The sequence below is a fragment of the Numenius arquata genome, chromosome 23 (assembly GCF_964106895.1).
Source record: "Numenius arquata chromosome 23, bNumArq3.hap1.1, whole genome shotgun sequence".
Taxonomy (NCBI): domain Eukaryota; kingdom Metazoa; phylum Chordata; class Aves; order Charadriiformes; family Scolopacidae; genus Numenius; species Numenius arquata.
Window position 1 is genome coordinate 3,109,635 of NC_133598.1, and position 20,453 is coordinate 3,130,087.

Consider the following 20,453-nt stretch of genomic DNA (forward strand, 5'->3'; position numbering starts at 1 on the left):
TTTCCTTTTTTTTTTTTTTTTTTTTATATAAAACCTGTTCACAAAAATAGTGCAAAACGTCGGGCACCAGCGGCAAGGGGAAAGGGCTGGTGTTTGGAATGATTAAAAAACAAAACAAAACAAAAACCCAAAAACAACAACTTTGGTTGAAGAGGGGCAGGGCCGGGCCTGCCGTGGCAGCTGGGCTCAGGGAGGGCTGGCAGCGCAGGCAGGGGCAGGCAGGAGCAGGCAGCACCTCCCGCCGGGCAGGGGCAGCTTTTCCCTGCTGGGCAGCAGCTCCAGGAGGGGAGCGAGCAGGAGGACCGGCGCGTTCGGTGCTACAGGGAAAGAGGGGAACGGCGCGAGGCAAAAGCAGGAGGCGTTAACGCAGCAGAAAGGCTGCAGCGGGACTTTCTTTTGGAGGGGGGGGGGGGGGAACCAGGGGGACCCTCCGCAGTGCTCTGGCCTCTGGCTAGAGCTTCCCGGCTGAGGGGAGCCCAAAGCGGGGGGAGGGGAGGGGGGGCTAGTGGCTCCGAATCCCTCCAGGCACGTAGGGTTTGTGCAAGTGCTGTGTTTGATTCCAGTAAGAAGTACCGTCAGGCTCAGGCAGCAGGAGAGGAGAAGGAGCTCCCGAGCCCCCGCCGGCCACTTAGGTCAGGCGGATCCCGAGCACTTGTTCCAGTTCCTGCCGGCGCTGCTGGACCTGGAGGAGATGGGGGGGGGCAGTCAGGCAGGGAGAGGGGCTGCCCCAGGGACCCCCCCCCCCCCCCCAAGCTGCCACCCCGACCCACTGTGGCATCCCACTGGCACGGAATCATGGAATTGTCAGAGTTGGAAGGGACCTCTAGAGATCCTCTAGTCCAACTCCCCTGCTGAAGCAGGGTTGCCCAGAGCACATCACTCAGGACTGCATCCAGGTGGGGCTTGAAGGTCTCCAGAGAAGGGGACTCCACACCCTCCCTGGGCAGCCTCTTCCAGGGCTCTGGCACCCTCACCGGAAAGAAGTTTCTCCTCATATTTGAATGGAACTTCCCATGTTCCAGCTTGTGCCCATTGCCCCTCGTCCTCTCACTGGGAACCACTGAAAAGAGTCCGGCTCCATCCTCCTTCAACCCACCCTTTAGATGCTTGGAAGCATTAATAAGGTCTCCCCTCAGCCTTCTCTTCTCCAGGCTAAAGAGTCCCAGCTCTCTCAGCCTTTCCTCATCGGGAAGATGCTCCAATCCTTCCGTCATCTTTGTTGCCCTGCACTGGACTCTCTCCAGTAGTTCCCTGTCTCTCTTGAACTGGGGAGCCCAGAACTGGACGCAGTATTCCAGTTGTGGCCTCACCAGTGCAGAGCAGAGGGGGAGAATGACCTCCCTCCACCTACTGGCCACACTCTTCCCTAGGCAGCCCAGGATCCCATTGGCCCTCTTGGCCACAAGGGCACATTGCTGGCTCATGGACAGTTTGCTATCCACCAGGACTCCCAGATCCTTCTCCTCAGTAGTGCTTTCCAGAAGATCCACCCCCAACCTATATTGGAGTCTGGGGTTCTTCCTCCCCAGGTGTAGGACCCTATATTTGCCCTTGTTGAACCTCGTGGCACGGCATGGAGCCCACCTTGGCGAAGATGTGTCTGCCCACAGCCTCCTGCGCCCAGGGCTGCTGGTAGAACTCGGCCCGTCGCTCCTCCTCAGGGTTCCCGATCACGTCTGTTATGATCTGAGCAAAGAAGAAGGGGGGGGGGGGGGGGGGCACGGGGTGAGTGCCAGGGCTGGACCCCCCCCTGCTCCCAGCCCCTGGCCCAGGTTGCCCAGAGAAGCTGTGGCTGCCCCATCCCTGGAGGGGTTCAAGGCCAGGTTGGACGGGGCTTGAAGCAACCTGGTCTGGTGGGAGGTGTCCCTGCCCAGGGCAGGGGGTGGGACTGGGTGGGCTTTAAAGGTCCTTTCCATCCTGAACCACTCTATGATTCACCTTGAGGTCCCTCCTCTGGGATTTGATCCATTCCTGGATGAAATCCTGCGGGTTGTTGCTGAAGCTCAGCATGAAATCCCGCTGCGTCTTCAGCTGGTTGATGGATTCGATGGTCTCGTGGATCTAGGGAGGTGACAAGGGGTGAGAGGCAGCTGTGTCCCCTCCCAAGAACAGGATACCAACTCCCCCCCTGCTCTGCGGGTGCAGCCTTGAAGTGCCACCCCCCTCACCTTGGCATCCAGGGAGGCGATCTCCTGCTGGTTGGTGGTGGAAGCCAGGAAGTTGCTCATCTGAGCTTTCAGGGGATCGTCCACCTCCACATCGATGTCGTAGCAGGCTGTCTTCTTCTGGTCATTGGGGTCCACGCTGGGAGGAAACAGGGTGTTAGTACAGGCTTCCACAGCCCCCACCCTGATGTAGGGCTGGATCGACTCCCCCGAGCACCCCTCAAGAAGCTCCCAAATTTTTTTGGCTGATTCTTCCCTTCCCAAGTGACTTGTGCTCAACTCCTGCTTTGGCTTGGAGACCTCATAGCCCCTGCAGGCTCTGCCCTCCCCTCCTGCACCCCACCAGGGAGGTAACCTTGCCCCTCCAGCCTCCCCAGATCCCCCCCAGCCCCAAGGAACCGTTGCCCAATACCCCCTCCACCCCTACCTGATGGTGTGGTTGATGATGATGGGATCTGGGTGCTGCAGGAGCCCCGCCAGCTTCATGGGGATCTCCGAGAAGCGCATGCGGATGCAGTTAAAGATCTGGGGGGGGGCAAAGCAGAGCATTTGCTGTCCATGGGCAGGGTCGGGTAGGAAGCGGGGGGGACTCACCCAGCCCTGGTTTGGGCATGGCAAACTGATGGGTGGAAGGTAGAGCTTGGGGAAGGGGCGTAAATGGAGACTGGACAGTCTGGAGTGTGCGTTTTGAGCCAGAAAAGATATTTTTTTCTGGCTTTACTGGCGGTGGGAAGGGTGGTCTCCTCCCAGCAGAGCGCGGTGGTGCCGCGGGGCGAGGGCTGACCTGGCGGAAGTAGCGGTTGCAGTTGATGTACTCCTTCTCGTGACTGTCCTGCAGCTTGTTGTGCTTGATGTAGAGCCAGAGCGCCTGCATGATGCTGGCGCGGGTCTGGGTGTGCACCCCGAGCAGGCGAGCCAGGCGAGGGTCCAGTTTGTACTGGGGGGGCTGCGGGGACAGGAAGGATGAAGGGGCAGGGAGGGTACCACTTGGAAGGGCCCCTCCTGTGGGCGTCCTGCCCCACACGGCCCTGGTGTCACCCATTTGTGACACACCACAGGCTGGAAGGAGCTCTCTGTGCTCCTTTCCATCCCCACAACAGCCTCGTATTAAGGCTCTGCCCCAGGCCCAAGCCCGTTGATCCATTCCTGGATGAAATCCTGCGGGTTGTTGCTGAAGCTCAGCATGAAATCCCGCTGTGGGATTTCAATCCCGCCCCCCACCAGACCCCCACACACAGACGAGCCGTGCTGGAGGAAGGGCAGCAGGGCCCGGCCAGCACCCGCAGAGCCCTGGGGGTCCCTACCTGGTGATCCAGCATGAGCAGCAGCGTGCACTTCACATTGACGTCGCCGGGGCGTTTCACTTGGAAGCCATCGGTCTCCTGGGTTGTGGGCAGCCGGTGCCACTGCGAGAGAGAGCAAGGGGACACGGGTCAGCTCCAGGAGCACAACAAGCCACCTATCACCAGGCTTTGTGTCTGCAGCCAGGGCCAGAGAGAGCCGGTGCTGGGGCTCTGGGCTGGGGTCTGGCAGAAGCAGAGAGCCCGAATCCCACTCCTGGGTGCCTGACCCCAGTGGGCGTCAGCCGAGATCCCACCCGGACCAACAGATACAGCTCGACGAGCTCCAGCCCAGAGACTGGTGGGGGTTTGGATGGGCTGGGGGGGGTTACAGCCCTGAGCGCTTGATGTCAAGGGCTCCAACACCTCCTGGAGTCAATGTGGGATCAATCCTGCTGCAGCCAGCGCAGGGGCTGGGCATCCGAGCTGTTCTTACAAACCACCCCACACGTGAAGGGGGTTCACCCCCACCACAGCGGGTACCATCACAGAAACAAGTGTTTCTCGGGGTGAATAGCGTGAGCTGTGTGCAGGGAAAGCCTGCTCCAGGCAGCAGCAGCCCAAAAAAGGTCTGACCCACTCACAGGCGGTGATTAATCTCCCCAAGGACCTTCCAGCCAGGCTATGGGGGTTGGGAGGCAACAGGGGAGATCCTTCTCAGGTGTGTTTGGCCTCGTATTTCCAAATCTGTGGGGCCCAGAGCTGTCCAAGCCACCTCTCGGAGCCATGTCCTTGCTGCAGCCCCACACCTCTGGGCTCTAGCTGCCTCCTTGAAGGCACAAGGAGGTTAAAAGCTGGGCAGGCACCAGCTGGGAGCCGGGAGCTGGTCACTCAGGCCACCAGCCAGCACCAGGGAGGAAAATACAGCTGTAAACTTGAAATCCTGGCAGCGGGTCCCCTGGGAGGGCTTGGCACCCAAAAGCACCTTTTTCAACCCCCTGGCAGCAGGAGAGGCGCTGGGCTGGGAGCTGAGAGCCCACAGGGCAAGCGGCAGGACCACCTCCCATGGCTCACCGGGGCTAACAGCTCTTCCCACCCTGCCCGGGGCACAGAGCCAGCCCCGCAGCCCTCAGAAGAGCCAGGAGAATGATAAATAGCTGGTCCTTACTAAATGTGCCCAGGAACCGCACGCTCGCTCAAACCTCCTGGACCACGGTGATGCTGCAAATCCAATAAAATTGCCCAGGGGCTTTGAAGGATGGGAAGGAGCGAAGGGGAAAAAAAAAAAAACGGTGCTGAGGAGGAGGTGTTATTTTAAATTGATAAGAAATAACCCTGCAGGAGACCGCGTGTTCTATGCAAGATGATTGCAAGCATCCTTTGGGAAAGCAGCATGCTGCCCACCTCCGTTTGCTTGTTGTGCCAGGAAAAGCCATTTTTCCTTTTCCTCTCCCTCTCAGGACTCTGCCTGTTTCGAATTATTTTTTGCTCTGAAGCAGAGGTGCTGGCTGCTCAGCCGCTGTCCCAGTTCACCACTGCTTTTAGCCTCATGGGAACGACCTGTCCCTAAAGTTACTGGAGCATCTCACAAAGCTGTAGGCACCAGCGACGCAAAGTGAGTGGTGGTTCAGATGGTCCTGGTGTGAGTCAAACCAAAAAACACGCTTTTTCCCCTCTCCAAACAATAAGTTATAACCCTCCCGTCTCACCTCCACCAGATGGTTGTCCGGCCCATACAGCTCTTTGTCCAGCTCAATGACGAGGCTCTTGAAAAAGGAGGAGAACTTCCTCTTCTGCTTGCTCGGCTGCGAAACAGAGCGGGAGAGAGGCTTGGCCTGACACCCAAACACCGCCTCCAGCACCCAGAAGGCTGTATCCCACCCCAGCGAAGCTCTCAGCCCCATGTTCTTCCCGCCACCAGCTCATCCTTACGTCCTCCAGCAGTTTGCCCTCCACACGCAGCTCCCAGGAGGCCACGCGTTCACCACCCTCCCCTTCTTCTTTGGCTGGGGTGAAAGTGTTGGAGATGTAAATCCTCAGCTTCCGCTTTTGCTGTGGGACAGGAACACAGAGAGGGGGGGATGCTTGGAGCAAGAGGGTGGTTGGCAGCACCCGACCTCGTACGCCCCCCACCCCACCCAGCTGCTTGCCCCCTTCCTGGCCAGCTAGAGCTGCCACGCACCGTCAGCGGTTTCTTGATGGCCTCCTGAATCTCCATCCTCTTCCGGGCGATGGTTTGGTCCAGCTTGCGCTCAAAGGCGAGGAGGTCCATGTAGGCCTGGGATTCTGGGACCAATTCCCGGATCTGTCAGACAGAAATGACCAGTCCCTTCTGTGCTGGGATGGGACTGTGTCCCCCACACCAGCTGGGCTGACACGCCAAGGGGTCACCAAGTAACAAGCGCTGGACAGCAGCACTAATTTCTCATTTCAAGTGAAGACTACAGCCTCACAAAGCTCTCCTGAAATCACAGACCCATACTGCAGACCTCCGTTTGGAGCCTGTCAATGTGCCCAGCAGCCCACCCGGTGTCACAGGCGGGTGATGGACTGTTAAAATGGATCCCCAGGAGAGGCTGAGGGTCCTCTTGAGGTTCTCCACCCCAAGCCACCACTGCTCCTTGCTTGTCCAAAGTCCAATTTGTGTGCATCCCAAACCTCTCCTGCCACCCCAGAGGAAGAGACTGAAACCTTCCAGGGTGGTTTTGGGATGGAGCAGAAGTGCCCAATGGGTGGGAGGCAGCTCAGCAAGTTCCTCCTCCTCATGGGGACCTCCCCAGGGACAGCAGCAGGGATTCACCGCCTCCCTTCAACAGCTTGGGTCCTTCCCCAAGCACCAACGAGGCACTCACCCGCTGCGGCAGGACCTTGTCAGCCATCTTCCTCCTCTTCACCCTGAAAAAAGCAGAGAAACAATAAAAAATAATATTATTACACTTCAGCTCTTGCAGGACATCTTCCTTCCTGCCTGGTGGGAGGCTGCTGCATGGCCCATGGGTCTCAGGGGACAACACTGAGCTCTGACTGTATGACAGGAACCCAGTGGCTCTTTTGGCCCCATCTGGGCCACAAATGGGGCCAGGCTCCAGGGAGAGGAGTCACAGTGGCAGTGCCAGCTACATGCCACGTGGATGGCTCAGTCCCAGCACAGCGTCGAGGCTCCCACTGCAGCAAACAGGTCTGGGGGGAGCAGGTCCCCCTTCGGGGCTGCTCTGTGTGACAGGGACTTTGAACTTGCAGAAGAACAAAGAAGGTCTGTAAGAGCTCCAAGAGCACAGGACCTTGGCTCGGTGCCGGAAAGCGAATGAGTAAAAGAATATATCCCTGTGGGCAAGCCAAGTTGACTCCAGAGGGGAAGGTGTTGGACATCTAGAGCCCATCACTGGGGAAGGAAAACCAGGCCCTGGGTTCAGTCTGTGTCACTGCTGCTGGTGGCTGAAGGTGCTGCAGGACAGGAGAAGGTGGAACCAGGCAAAGCTGCGGCTGCAGGCGTGCTCCCGTCTGCAGGATGACATTTCCCCTCTGAAAATGGCTATTACATTCTCTCAGTGCTACAAACCAAAACTCACTTAAAACCAGTTTAAAACACATCAACCTCACCATGGTGGGCCTGAAATCATCGTGGGGAAAGGAAGCAGAGTGGCTTCTAAAGCCACAGAAGGGCTGCAGCCTTGCTCAGAGCCGTTTTAGCTCCTTCCAAGCTGGTAGTACCCTGTCAGACCACAGGGCCCTGGGCTCTCCTCCCACCCTGCACAGCCCCATCAGCCTGAGCCCACCCTGATGCCCCGCTAAATTCATGCTCAACACCTAGATGCGCAGGGAAACGCTCTCCTCCCGTTCGGCTGCACATGTGAGAGATGGGGCAGAGTCCAGCAGGCAAAGGGACGTCCCTTTCCTTTGGCAGCACATGAAACAGCAACTGCGGGCGCTCGTGCTGCCATCACGAGGTGTCCAGGGTACGCTGGCTGCCCCACAGCAGCTGGCACAGGAGGACAGCTAAGGGAGGGGGGGGGCGGTCACAGCACTTTTTTGAGCTCTTCTTGCCAGATTAAATGCTTCCTGCCCTGCGGGGTTTGGCCACCCATTAGCAGCTGGTTCCTGATCCCTTGATCCGCAGCCAGCGGGGAGCAAGGATGCTCGACCAGGGCTGATCCCACGCAGCCAGCCCCTGGGAATGGAGCCACAGCTTTATCTGGCTGCTGACGTCCTCGCTCGGTGACAAGCTGCCCCTCATCCTTAATCCCCAGCCTGCTCTGGAGCACCCAAGGGATGCGCAGTCGCTGTGTGGAGGCTGTGACTCCCTGCGGAGGGATCACGGAGCCAACCAGCCCCGCCACACATCCAGGGCATGGAACAGGACCCGAGTATCCGTTAAGACCAAGGGACCCTGCCCTGAGAAACAGGCAGCAGTAATCAAGAAGCCCCGGTGGAAAACACAAACTGAGCAAGGGGATTAGCAGCGCTGTAAACAAGCGAGGAGCTGCTGGCAGAGCCCTGCGGCTCACCAAGACCAGCGCCAAGAACACTCCTGTCGAGACGGCAGCTCCGGGAAGCGTCTCCGCAACCTGTCCCCCCGTCCCTCCCTTTCCACCCACGTCTGTGCCTGCCAGAGCCAGCACCAACCCCTGCGAGAAGGGGAAAGATCCCAAGGAGCCGGCCCTGGGGCTTGTGATGAACACAACCACATGCAGCGAGGCTTTTGGGTTACTGGCATGGAGATCAGACCGCGGGGAAACTGCGAGCATGAAGCAGAGAGGGATCTCTGCCCCCTCATCCTCACAAAACATCCCAGCCCCAAGCTCTGGCAGGTTTCTCTCCGCGGGGGGAAGCCGAGGGCAATTCGTGCTGGCTCCCAGCCCGCTGTAGGCAGCTCGCACCTCTGCAGTGGGGCAGGGAGCTGCGGGTTTTAACTGGGACCCAGTGGGTCAACCTCCACCCCCCTCCAGCCTGCCGTGGGTGTCTCTCCTGGAGCAGGAGGGTGGCAGCCCTTACCCTCTCCTCTGGGTGGCCAGCGGTGGCTGTGCCTGGGGGGTCAGCAGGCGCTTCCTGAAGGGGTCCATCATCGCCTGGGGCAGGCCAGGTCTCATCGGGGAGGCTGCTCCGTAAGGGGGGGCTCCCGGTGGTCCCACCTGCAGCCCTGCCATGGGCATCCGGCCACCAGGCGGCATCCCAGGGCGCTAGTGAGGAAGAGGAGAGAGGAAGAGTGTGCATTAAACACTGCCCTGCAAGGGGGCCCGACCTTTGCTGGGGACCACCTGGAGCACTGTGTCCAGCTGTGGAGCCCTCAGCGCAAGAAGGACATGGACCTGTTGGAGAGGGACCAGAGGAGGCCACGGAGATGCTGGGAGGGCTGGAGCCCCTCTGCTGTGAGGACAGCCTGAGAGAGTTGGGGGGGTTCAGCCTGGAGAAGACAAGGCTCCGGGGAGACCTTCGAGCCCCTTCCAGTCCCTCAAGGGGCTCCAGGAAAGCTGGGGAGGGACTCTGGATCAGGGAGGGGAGCCATAGGATGAGGAGGAACGGTTTTAAACTGAAAGGGTAGGTTTAGATGAAACATTATGAAGCAGCTCTTTAGAATGAGGGTGGTGAGACACTGGCCCAGGTTGCCCAGAGAGGTGGTGGAGGCCCCATCCCTGGAGACATTCAAGGTCAGGCTTCATGAGGCTCTGAGCAATCTGATCTAGTTGAAGATGTCCCTGCTTACTGCAGGGGGGGTGGAGTAGATGACCTTTAAAGGTGCCTTCCAACCCAACACATTCTATGATTCTATGACCAGCAGATGCCACCCGCCCTCTCACTTCTTCCTCGGGAGAGATTCCCAAGGCCGGACCCTGCCCCGAGGTGTCAGAAGGACAGGGCAGGGAGGAGGAAAGGGCATCAGGAGCTGCAGCCTTCCTTGCTGCGGGAAGAGCGATGGGAAAGCAGAACTGGGACGAGCAGAAGCCACTGACCACAGGGGAAGCCCAGGCTGCCAGCCGGCATGGAGCCGAAGCCACACGTGGCCCCGAGCCACCGCCACACAGTGGGAGACATTGGACCTGGAGCATCCCAAGGGTCACTGCCTGCAAAGCCATCACCTTGGGGACATCGGGGGCTGCGGGGTGGGTTGCGCTGTGGATTCCTCTCTGGAAAGCGCCAGTGCTGGCAGACGCAATGCCTGGGAGGGGGCAATCCCAGTTCCTAACAGCACTGGTCATGAGGCCAGCAGGAAGAAAGCCGAGCTCCTGGGTGCAGGGGATGGAGGCAAGAGCTCAACCCCTGCCAGCATGCCAGCCCCCATCCTTCCCCTTCCAGGGACCCAGAAAGGTCATTTAGAACCCAGGACACAACACCTGCAAGGGGTCCCGACCCATGGCAGCACTCGCAGCCGCTCCCCATTCCTGGAGCAGAGCAGCTTGGTAAGCCTGGCTCGTAGACGCCACCAGGTCTGCACCCCATGCAGCCCCCCGGGACACCCCACAATCAGTCACAACACCCCACCGTGACCCACCGGCCGCCCCTACACGCTCCAGCCTGCTTCACCGGCAGTCAGAGCCAACAGCCGCCCAGGATCCTTTGATCCTCAAGCTCCTCACTGCCAAGACACGAGGCTGGGAGAGCCACCAAGCCAGCAGAGCAGCATTTCTCCCCTGCCGCAGGCTCCTGGACGTGCCAGGACATCCCCCACGGCTCCCCTCCCACTGCCCTGAGAACGGAGCCACGGCACATGGCCCTGCTGCGGAAGAGAGCTAACGAAGCTGCCTCATTATCTGCATATGGGCATTAATTTCAGTGTGAAGCCCAGGCGCGGGAGGGTTGGGTGCAGGAGACCACCACTGCCACCTGTTCTCCACAGGCAGGCTCAGAGCTGGGGGGGTTGGTTTGATGGCAGCTGGAGCCAGAACACACCCACCTCCTCCCTGAAAAGCTGGTAAACGCAAAAAACCAAGAGCTCAAGTTGCTCCTGCTCCGGAGCCTGAGGCCATGGGTGTCTCTGCAAGTGGGAGATGCTGCAAACATCCCAAGCGCCGCATGGAGAATCGTATTGCAGCCGGGAAGCGGAGCAGCAGCGGGCCAGAGGACTAGTGCCGCACGTGGAAGTTCAAAAACACACACACAAAGCGCAGGCAGAGTCTGTAACCCAACCAAATGCTGCCTCCACCTTTGCTGAGCCCTCCTTCGAAGCAGCGCTTCCCGAGCCTGGGCTCTCGAATCCACCCCTTGCTACAAGGCAGGAGCTGCTCCTGCCTCCTAACGGCCCCCAGATGTTTCTCTCCCTTTGATCAGCCACATTTGCACAACTCCTCGTGACAAGTGGGACCGCGCCGGCATCGCCAAGAGCCAGCCGTGGCCAGCAGCACCTCCTCTATTGCCAAAAATCACTAGGCAAGAACCATTTCTCTGGGTTTATCAACAAATCCTCCACGGCAGGGCCAGGGGGAGAGGTAGCACCGAGATCCACACCTTTTGCAAAATTAAAAACCACAGGCAGTGGGTAAATACTGTTTGCCAGTACAGCGTGGCTACAAGAGGACCGCGGTCTCATAGCTGTGCTGACTCACCTATGAGGGCTTCTGGAGAACAGATAAGGCACGAGAAGAGGTTGTGAAACTTTTCATGAGGAATCTGAAAGCCCCAGAAAAAGCTGCATCGTTACGAAGCTGCACACACTCACCTACAGCTCCCTACAAGCCACCAGGAGCACGGAGAAGACAGACAGCTTTCAAGGAAACCCTCACCCCTGGGTGTTGCTCAAGCCCATGGAGGAGACCACGGCCACTGGTTTGTGGTCAGGCAGGTTCCCTACGTGACAACACAGCTCCTTCCCAAAGCACCAGACAGAGGAACACTGTCGGCAGCTTGCTTGGATTAAGAGGTGACGTGGCCACGACCAGCTCCTGTCCTTCGGCCAGGGCAGCTCTCCCCACCACCATGCCCCAAGGTCTCTCCTATCTTCTTCTGCCACCCCACAGGTCACATTTCTGATCTATCCCTGAAATAAGAGACTTGGAGGCTGGCTGAAGCCAGTTGAGAGTCTTTGACTCCTCCGCGTAAGCGAGAGCACCTTGTGGAAGGTCTCCCGTGTGTCCATCTGCTCTTCGGAGGGCGAGAGGCTGCTCAGTTGCGAGAAGAGGAGACAATTCTGTTGGCAGGGAGAGGTTCAGCGCAAGGATGAACAGATCCATCATACTTAAGAATCTAATGTCACCTCCCTCCAGAAACATCTGAGAACCATCAGCCACAGCTCAGCTGCCGGGGGAGTGAGCGAGCTCCAGCCCACCAGGGACTTGTATTTGATCACTCTGACGAGCAAAAAAAGACCAGGCAGAATCTTCCATACGGATGGTTTTTCTCCCCCCTCAGTTTACTCTCAAGATTTGCAAATTGCTAATGGAGAAGCCTCTTGGCAAAGCAGGGCCAGTCTCTGTCATGTGTTCATCCAGCGCCTGCATCCCTGTCCTGGGGAGCCTGAGCTCCCTGGAGGCCGTGGGCTTCTAAGAATCAACTCACGCAAGGCCAGCACAGCCTTAAATCTCCGGCTGAGCCACAAAACAGCATTTCAGCCCCCGTGGGGTAAAACCGGCCTCCAGCCCCCTTTGGAATCCCTGGAAATTAGAAGGATGCAAGGGGGCTTAAATTAGGGAAATTTTATTAGACTGGCTCAAACCAAGGAGACCTTCCCCAGCTCCTTCCTGGCTGAAAACACCCCTCCGTCCACCCCTCTTCACCCATCCTCTCTGGGTTCTGCCTTCTCCTCCCCTCCCTGCCCCACCGCCCCTGCCAGTGGGGTGGACAAAGGGCAAACCTCACAAGCTCAGGCTCCGAGGAACAAGCTGGACCTCGTCCAGCCTTCCCCGCGGAGAGCGAGCGGGGCCATTTGGAAACGGGACAGAAAACAGCTTGTTTCTGTTCCCTGCCAAAGGCGAAGGAACGAACGGGGCTGGCTGCGGTTTAGTGGTTCATCCCAGGTCAACACAGAGGCCGCTGGCGTTTGGGGAGCTCTGTTGAGAGTCAACTTCAGTTGGATCCAACGGGAGGCTGGAAGGCTTCCCGTTGGATGTTCGTTGGCATGACAGGAGCCTCCCCGCCTGCCAAAGGCCCCTTCTTGAGGAAGGGCAGGCCAGAAATTGGAGGCTGGTAGCAGAAAGGAGAAAGAAGGGGAGCAATAAATCACAGGATGGATCTGCAAGAAGAAGCGAAGCTGAAGAGCGAGCTTGAAGAAAAGCAGCATTTCAGAAAACAGCTCGAAAGCCTCCCTTCATCTTCCTTCCAAGACCACAGCTCTTTTCCTGCAGCTCTCAACGAGGGCGAAAAGGCTCTTCCTGACGCGTGTTCCATTTTGCTCTCTCCCAAAAGGGGCGATCCAACTTTGTACACGCTAAGAGGGAGCGAGAGCCCACATGCATCCTCGCCCGAGGCTTTGGGAGCAAAGCCCTGGACAGATGCCAGGTGACGACGGCTCTTCCTGCAAGTCCCTCCCCACACGGCAGTGCTTCCCATTAGGACAAATGCAAAAGCAAAACCTGTTCCAACGGGATTTGAGCTCCATGCCAGGCTGGTCTCAAGGAGAGCTTGGCTGCTTAAACCCACCCCTCAACCTGGGGCTTTGCATGGATCGGGACCAACGGAGCCCCCCCAGCACACCCCAAAAGAGCACTTTCCCCCTCTTTTTTCAGTCTTATCTGTGAGCAAATCCCTCTTGGGTGGGTTCTAGGAAGAGCCTGGGTTTGTGCTGGTGAAGATCTCCATCCCAGAGCTGGTGGTGTTATCGAGATGCTGTTACACGCTGCAAACTCTCAAGCAGCACCATGCTCCCAGCAAGCCCCCAAACTGCCCCAATGCAGCTCGTCTCACTTGGAAGACTTGCAGTATTTTGGTACAGGAGGAGCTGCAGGAGTCAGGTGGCTTCTCCGCTAAAAACTGTAGATGAGGAAGCAGTAAATTAAAGGGAGAAGAGGAAAGCAACAGGCAAAGAGACGGAGCAGATTTAGGGCACGTGCTGGCAACGTTTCAAGCACCAGCAGAGACGTCTGTCTGGGGCCAGACAAACCTGCCCGTCTGCTGCCTGGCATCTGAAGCTTCAGATGTTACAGGTCAGAGAAAGGAGAGGTCGCGAGGATTCAAATCATAACACGAGAATTAACGCAAGCAGGAACAAGGAACAGAGATGTTGGGTTCCCGCCTGAAACTCCGTCAGCTGCTAACACAGCATGGAGACACAAGGGAAGAGCAGAGAGAGGTGCCTGGCATAAAACACTGGTGCTAAATTGCCCAAGAGATAGCTCAGAGCTCCCCAGAAGATCCTGTAAAGGAAGAGTGAGGGCCTTCAAGAGCAAGTTCTGGAGATGTTGTCCCCCTAGAACCCCATTGTCACACTTCCCCAGGAGAAAACAAAGGGTGCCGTGGTCTCCATTGTTGCCTTCCTCCCTCTTGCTCCAAGAGGACAGTGTTCATCTGCTTTGTATCATCGCTTAAATTAACTCGAGGCTCAGTCTATGATGAAACCTGCCTTGGAAACCATCTCCCTTGGGAAGGGTGGGGTCACCCAGCCCAAGCAGCATTGCAGCTTTCTGTGCAGCTTTCCATGCAGCTCCAGCACTGGCTGTTCTCCCCAGGACCCCTCTGAGCCAACCCCAATCAGCCGATAAGCAGGAAAAACATTTTCCTCCGCTCCCAAGAGGATCGGGTGGATCCCTCTCACATTGTACTACACCCTCTCCGACATGTCCGGGCCACCCCATCTTTCACCTGGCTCCGTACCAGCGACCTGCACTTCTCCAGCTCCTCCATCCCAGCTGCCTGCACAGGTTTCTCCACGAACCACAACTTTCATAGAATTACAGAATGGTTTGGTTGGAAGGGACCTTAAAGATCATCCAGTGCCACCCCCTGCCCTGGACAGGGACACCTCCCACCAGACCAGGTTGCTCCAAGCCCCCTCCAACATGGCCTTGAACCCCTCCAGGGATGGGGCAGCCACAGCTTCTCTGGGCAACCTGGGCCAGGCTCTCACCACCCTCACAGCAAAGAAGTCCTTCCCCAGATCTCATCTCCATCTCCCCTCTGTCAGTGTCAAACCCTTCCCCCTCATCCTGTCACTACATGGCCTTATAAAAAGTCCCTCTCCAGGTTTCTTGTAGGGCCTCTCCAGATACTGGAAGGGGCTATAAGGTCCCGATGTGGGGCCACTATAAGGTCCCCCCAGACTGCTTTCCTTTGTGCTGCTGCCTGCCAAAGGACAGGATGACCGAGCTGTCAGGGTTAGGAGCTGCTTGGACTGCAGGAGCCCTCTTGTCCCACGGAAGCCAGGCTCTTTCTCGCCAGCAAGTGCCAACGAAACCCTTTTATCACCTCAGGAACGCTGCTTTTTGCCACCTCTGTGCATCAGCACGGGGTAAGTTGGAGGCTGGAGCACTGCTCTGCACAGCCCCATCCCCACCACACGGAGCCAAGCTCGCTCCCTGCCACAGCATCAACCAGATAACTCAGGAAAAACCTCTCCTAAGCCTGAAACCAGCACCTGAATAAACAGAAGAAAGGCACCCTCTCGCTGAATTTACACCGGCTGGCACAACCTGGATGCTGGGGGCTGGGACTCGGCCTTGGCAGCCCCGCTGCCACCAGCACAGGGACAGGGAGCAGGACGGGGGCTCTGTGGGCAGACCTGTTGCCAAGCAGCCTGATGGAGCTTAGTTGATCATCTTCCTCCTCCTGGAAAAAACTCTTTCCTTTCTGCTCTGGGCACGGCACCGGCACCTGGCTTCTCTGGAAACATCAGCTCCCAAAAGGGTCCCAAAAAGGAACTCCCCAAAGAAGTCGTCCTCTTGAATTCCCTGCTTGAGCCGCCAGTAAATAACTGGCAGGCATGCGAGGATGTCAAGAGGACGAGCATATGTTTAATAATCCCGTGATTAAAGAGCCCCTAAGCACTCGCTGGCGTGGATGAGGCCTGTTGTGTCTCCTAGTGCCCAAATAATGAAGTTCTTCATTAAGCCAGGGCATAACGAAGCAGAGAAGTCCTCCAGGGATGGCAGGGATGGCCACCGGGAGGGGAGGGGCTGTTTTCCCCGGCCTGGGAATTGCAAAACAAAGGACAGACCCTCTGGATCGCACCCGCTCTCCCCTCCCAGGCGCAGGCAGCCTTGCCAGCAAGCTGCTGGCCAGATGCAGCTCCTGGCCAGGCGCGAGCCACGGTGCTTGCCACCAGCCCTGGGGCTCAACCGACCCCACCGACCGAGCCACCTCCTGCACCGGCTTCCCGGTGCCAGACACCACGGTGACGTACACTCAGCGTGCATCACCCTGCGCCCCCAACACCTGCTGCCATCATAGCATTACAGCCAGCAACGGAGCAGGGGGGTGAAAAACAAGCATATGTCAGCTTGTTTACCCGTGGCGGTGAGCAGCTCCCGGTGGGTCCCGTCAGGCTCCGGCTTCCCAACTGGATTTTGCAACCTGCCCCGCGGAAGGTCAGTGTCTGCCCGTCCCGTCTGCCTCCAAGTCCAGTTACCTTCCATTCACCCTCAGACCAGCCTCAGCTGTGCCATCTCAGTTTTCATCGCCGGGTTTTGCGGCGTTTTTAAAGGCTACGGCGGGCAGTTGTTTCCTCATCTTGTACTAATGAGGCTTACGAGCCGGGAATTCCCTGGGCTTGATTTCTTTCTCAAGTTTTAATTCATGCAAATTAAGGTGGCAGCTCTGGAGGAGGCGATCAGCGGCGGCTGAGAACGTGTTGCACAACCGGGCTCCTCCATTTCCAGCCTGCCCGGAAAACTGGTGTTTTAACCCCAGAAACCTAATAACCAAAATAACCAGCCCGTGCGTAAGAGCGAACCGACAGGCAAGTGGGAGATGAAAACTTTAGTGTGTAGCAGAATGTACTTCTTAGATGCTCAGCTGGAAAACGAGTGCTTTCTCTTGCTTTTTGAGGGTAGATACACTTTTCCCCAATATTAGCGAGCGTCTGCTCGCCTTGTCCACCACCTCACCGTCTCCCCGGGTTGAAGACACGGACCCTCAACGCCGCAGGGTCCCCTCTGCCTTCGCCGGAGCCGGTGATCGCTGGGTTTCCAGGCTGCTCGGTGCAACGGGAAATGGCTGCGGGCCCGAGCTGGCTCTGCGGCCTCAGGCTTCCTCCGCTCCAGTCCCGGCGGGGCCTCACCGGGTAACGGGGCCGGGCACCGGCTACTGCCGCCGGGCGGGCACCGGCCATGGCTGGCCGTGGCGGAGGGGACGCTGCCCTAACTTTTACCGGGGTTGAGACGGGGGGAAGCGAGAGCAGGGGAAGGCGCGGTGGTATCCTAACTAAAAAAGGCAGGAAAAGCACCTTATCGGGGATTTAAGGCCCGGGCTCCCGGCTGAGGGGCACCGAGGGGTGGCTCCGGGGGCTGGCGGAGGCCCGGCCGCCGCTTCCCCAGGCCCTGAGGCGCGGGAAAGGCCCCAACGGCCGGCCCAGCGCCCGCCACCCCCGGGCGGGGGCCCCAGGGGACCTCCACCACCCCCTTTTCCCCTCACACCCTCCCCTCACACCGCCCCCCCCCATCCCCGCCCCGCCTCACCTGGTACTGCGCGGCGGCCGGGCCCATGGGGCGGTAGCCCGGGGCGGCGGCGGCAGCGGCTGCGGCGGCGGGAGCCGGGCTGGGCCCCCTCAGGATGGCGGGGCCGGGCCCCGGGGGCGGCGGGGCGGCGGTGGGGGGCAGCGGGCTGAGCGGGAAGGCGCCGCGGCCGGCCATGGCGGGGGGGGGCAAAGGGGGGGGCAGCCCCCGCCCGCGGTGTTTACTCGGAAGCGGCGGCGGCGGCCGGAGACGGGAGGCAGCGCGCGGCGCCCGCTGGCCCCGCCCCCTCGCACGCCACGCCCCCCCCCGCGCCGTGGCCCCGCCTCCCCCCGCAAACCCCGCCCCAAAGGCTGCGCCCCCCCGGCGCGGACGCGACTCCCGCGGCGGCGCATGCGCATGTGCGGGTGTATGGATGTGAATGGGCGCGGGAGTGAGTGACAGTCAGTGGATGGTTTGGGTTGGAAGGGACTTAAAAGCCCACCCAGTGCCACCCCCTGCCCTGGGCAGGGACACCTCCCACCAGACCAGGTTGCTCCAAGCCCCCTCCAACCTGGCCTTGAACCCCTCCAGGGATGGGGCAGCCACAGCTTCTCTGGGCAACCTGGGCCAGGCTCTCACCACCCTCACAGCAAAGAAGTTCTTCCCCAGATCTCATCTCAATCTCCCCTCTTTCAGTGTCAAACCCTTCCCCCTCCTCCTATGGCTCCCCTCCCTGATCCAGAGTCCCTCCCCAGCTTTCCTGGAGCCCCTTGAGGGACTGGAAGGGGCTCTAAGGTCTCCCCGGAGCCTTCTCTTCTCCAGGCTGAACCCCCCAACTCTCTCAGCCTGTCCTCACAGCAGAGGGGCTCCAGCCCTCCCAGCATCTCCGTGGCCTCCTCTGGCCCCGCTCCAACAGCTCCACGTCCTTCTCATGTTGGCCCCAGAGCTGGAGGCAGCACTGGGGGGTGTCTCCCCAGAGCGGAGCAGAGGGGCAGAATCCCCCCCCTCGCCCTGCTGGCCACGCTGCTGGGGATGCAGCCTAGGGTGCGGGGGGTTTCTGGGCTCCAGCGCGCGTTGCCGGGGCGTGTGGAGCTTCTCACCCACCAACACCCCCAAGTCCTTCTCCTCAGGGCTGCTCTTAGTCCATTCTCCACCCAGCCTGGATTTGTGCTTGGGATTGCTCCAACCGACATGCAGGATGTTGCACTTGGTGTGCATGTGCATGTTCTGGGGGTGTGTACAGGGGGGTGTGAATGTGTGGTTGTGTCTGCAGGTGTGTGTATGAAGGCGCTTGTGTTTACAGATATGAGTGTGAAAGCACATGTGTGTGCGTGTGCAGGCGTGTGCATGTGAGGTGCGTGCGTTTGCAGGCACGAAGCCCTGCACGTTTGCACGAGCAGCACGTGCGTGTGCAGACGTGGGTGCAAAAGCGCACGTGTGCACAGGCACACGGGTGTCAGGGAGTGCGTGTTCACACGTGAAACTCGTGCATGTACACGTGTGTGCGGGCCGGTGGGTGTGAGGGCCTGGTCGTGCCCGTGCTGGCGGGGTCGCTGGCACACGCGTGTGCAAAGTGAGCGCACGCAGGTGGGCTGTAGGACCCGGGGGAGCCCCTCGGGGTCAGCGCTGTTCCGCGGGGCGGCCGCCAGGGGGCGCCGCAGTGCCGGGCCCGGCCGCTCGCAGCCGGGGGGGCAGCGGGGCCCGGGGCCGGGCTCTACCTGCCGCGATGGGCCGGGCTCGGGGCAGGGAGGTCCCGGGGGCGGTGCAGGGACCCCCGGATCCTGCCTGCAGCGAGCTGGGGCTCGGGGGCCGGGCTGGAGCAGGACCCGGCGTGGGGAAGCGACCCATGTGGAGCTGAGCAGGAGCGGGGCCCAGTATAGGGCCTGGTGTGGGTCGGGGCCTGGTGTGGGGTAGGGCCTGGTATGGGGCACGGCAGGAGCGGGGCCCAGTATAGAGCATGATGTGGGTTGGGGCCTGGTGTGGGTCAGGCCTGGCATGGGGCAGGGCAGGAGCAGGGCCCAGTATAGACCCTGGTGTGGGTTGGGGCCTGGTGTGGGTCAGGCCTGGCTTGGGGCAGGGCAGGAGCAGGGCCGGTGTGGGTCTCGGTGGAGCAGCCCACCGCGGGATGCACCAGTGTGAACCACAGTCCCTTCTCTCGCAGGTGCAGGGGGGCTGGAGTGGGGCCCTGCGAGCCCCACGGCGCGATGCAGGACTGTTACGAGGCAGTCACGTCCCTGGGTAAGGGCCCTGCCGCAGTGGCACTGACCAAGCTTTGGCCCCACAGCCCTCCCCATCCGGCTGGAGCTCCTGAGCAAAGGGCTCTGTTGTGCCTCTGCACTTTCCAACCATGGCAGTGACTGTCACATATCTCTTCTTGGCACTTTGGGCCAAGGGTCTAAACCCTCTTCCTTCTCACTGCGACCCCCTGTCCTGCAGGACCAGGTCAGCCTGGCCACCACAGCCGTGTCCCAGCTCCTTCCTACCCAGGTGAGCGGCCGGGGCCAGCCTCAGCCTGTGTCCTTTGTCTCTTCTGCAGTGTCACAGGTGGGCGTCACCTCCGGGGAGCTAGGATGAGATGCTCAGTGAAATGTACCCACAGCTGGGGATTGTCTCGGGGTTTTGCAGGGACCACTGCCAGCTCGAGGCGGGGGCTGGTCTTGCGCTGAAGCAGAGGAGGTGGCTCCCGTGGAGGGTTTATCTTTGGTGTTCTGCTTCCTTTCACGGGGGTGTAGCTGGGGAGGAGAAACCTTTGTGATTTCTGTGCGTGTTCCTAATCCCTGCTCTGTTTTCTGCTAGTGGAAGAGATTGCAGTCAGCTGGCCTTAGGTAACTGCCCTGGCTGAGTCCCCCTAGGCACTGAAGCTTGCTGCACGGTGAGTTGGCTGGCAGAAGGGACGCGATGGCTGTTATTATCCGTTTTGAGGCCGTTTTGTGCCTGTTCTCGGCCTCTCATGGGCATTTCAGAGGACAGCACTGCCATTTTCACAGCCCGAAGCAGGCCCGGGTGTCTAACAGGACCTCTGGCTCCCACACAGAGCTGGGGCAAGTTAATAAATCTCTGCCAAAACTCAGCTCAGTGGTGCCCAGCAGAGATGTGTTATACCATACTTGGGGAACGACAGCCTCTGCCCCGTCCTGAGCCACCTCTGCGCCTCCTGGGGCTTGTGAGGGGAACGAGCAAGGAAAAATCTTTGCTGTCATGGGGCGCCTTGTGCCCATACCACGGCCCTGTTGTCTCTGGTGTTCTCTGAGCCTGGCCATCTCAGAGCTGCCGTTTTCTTGGTCTTTGTGTCCTTTTTCTCTCCCTTTTTCCCCTCACCCCCCTTGCTGCTCCATTTCCATCACCAGAACAGTCATCTTGTGGCCACTGACCAGGCAGATGCATCCCCCCCTCCCTCTTTGCCACCACTGCTTTCTGGCCAGGCAGGACACAAGCATCACCCAGTGACCTGCCCCTGCCAGCCCTGGGGTTGCAGGATGCCTGGCTCTGCCCAGTTC

At 59.6% G+C, this 20,453-nt stretch overlaps 1 protein-coding gene across 2 annotated transcripts; it reads right to left on the reverse strand.

Annotated features, from left to right (window-relative positions):
• Positions 1-25: 25 nt before the first annotated feature.
• SMARCD2 (SWI/SNF related BAF chromatin remodeling complex subunit D2) lies at positions 26-17,154 on the reverse strand. Of its 2 annotated transcripts, XM_074162630.1 has the most exons (14): positions 16,981-17,007; positions 15,740-15,742; positions 8,438-8,622; positions 6,298-6,340; positions 5,628-5,750; positions 5,378-5,497; positions 5,155-5,250; positions 3,470-3,571; positions 2,950-3,111; positions 2,593-2,690; positions 2,169-2,304; positions 1,939-2,061; positions 1,585-1,686; positions 26-682 (listed from the first exon to the last, which is right to left on the reverse strand). In XM_074162630.1, the coding sequence occupies exons 1-14, from the start codon at positions 17,005-17,007 to the stop codon at positions 629-631; spliced, it is 1,374 nt and encodes a 457-aa protein (XP_074018731.1). In that variant the 3' UTR covers positions 26-628. The 2 variants fall into 2 exon arrangements, with proteins under 2 accessions (XP_074018731.1, XP_074018730.1); XM_074162629.1 differs by lacking the exon at positions 15,740-15,742 and having other exon boundaries at positions 16,981-17,154.
• Positions 17,155-20,453: the final 3,299 nt, after the last annotated feature.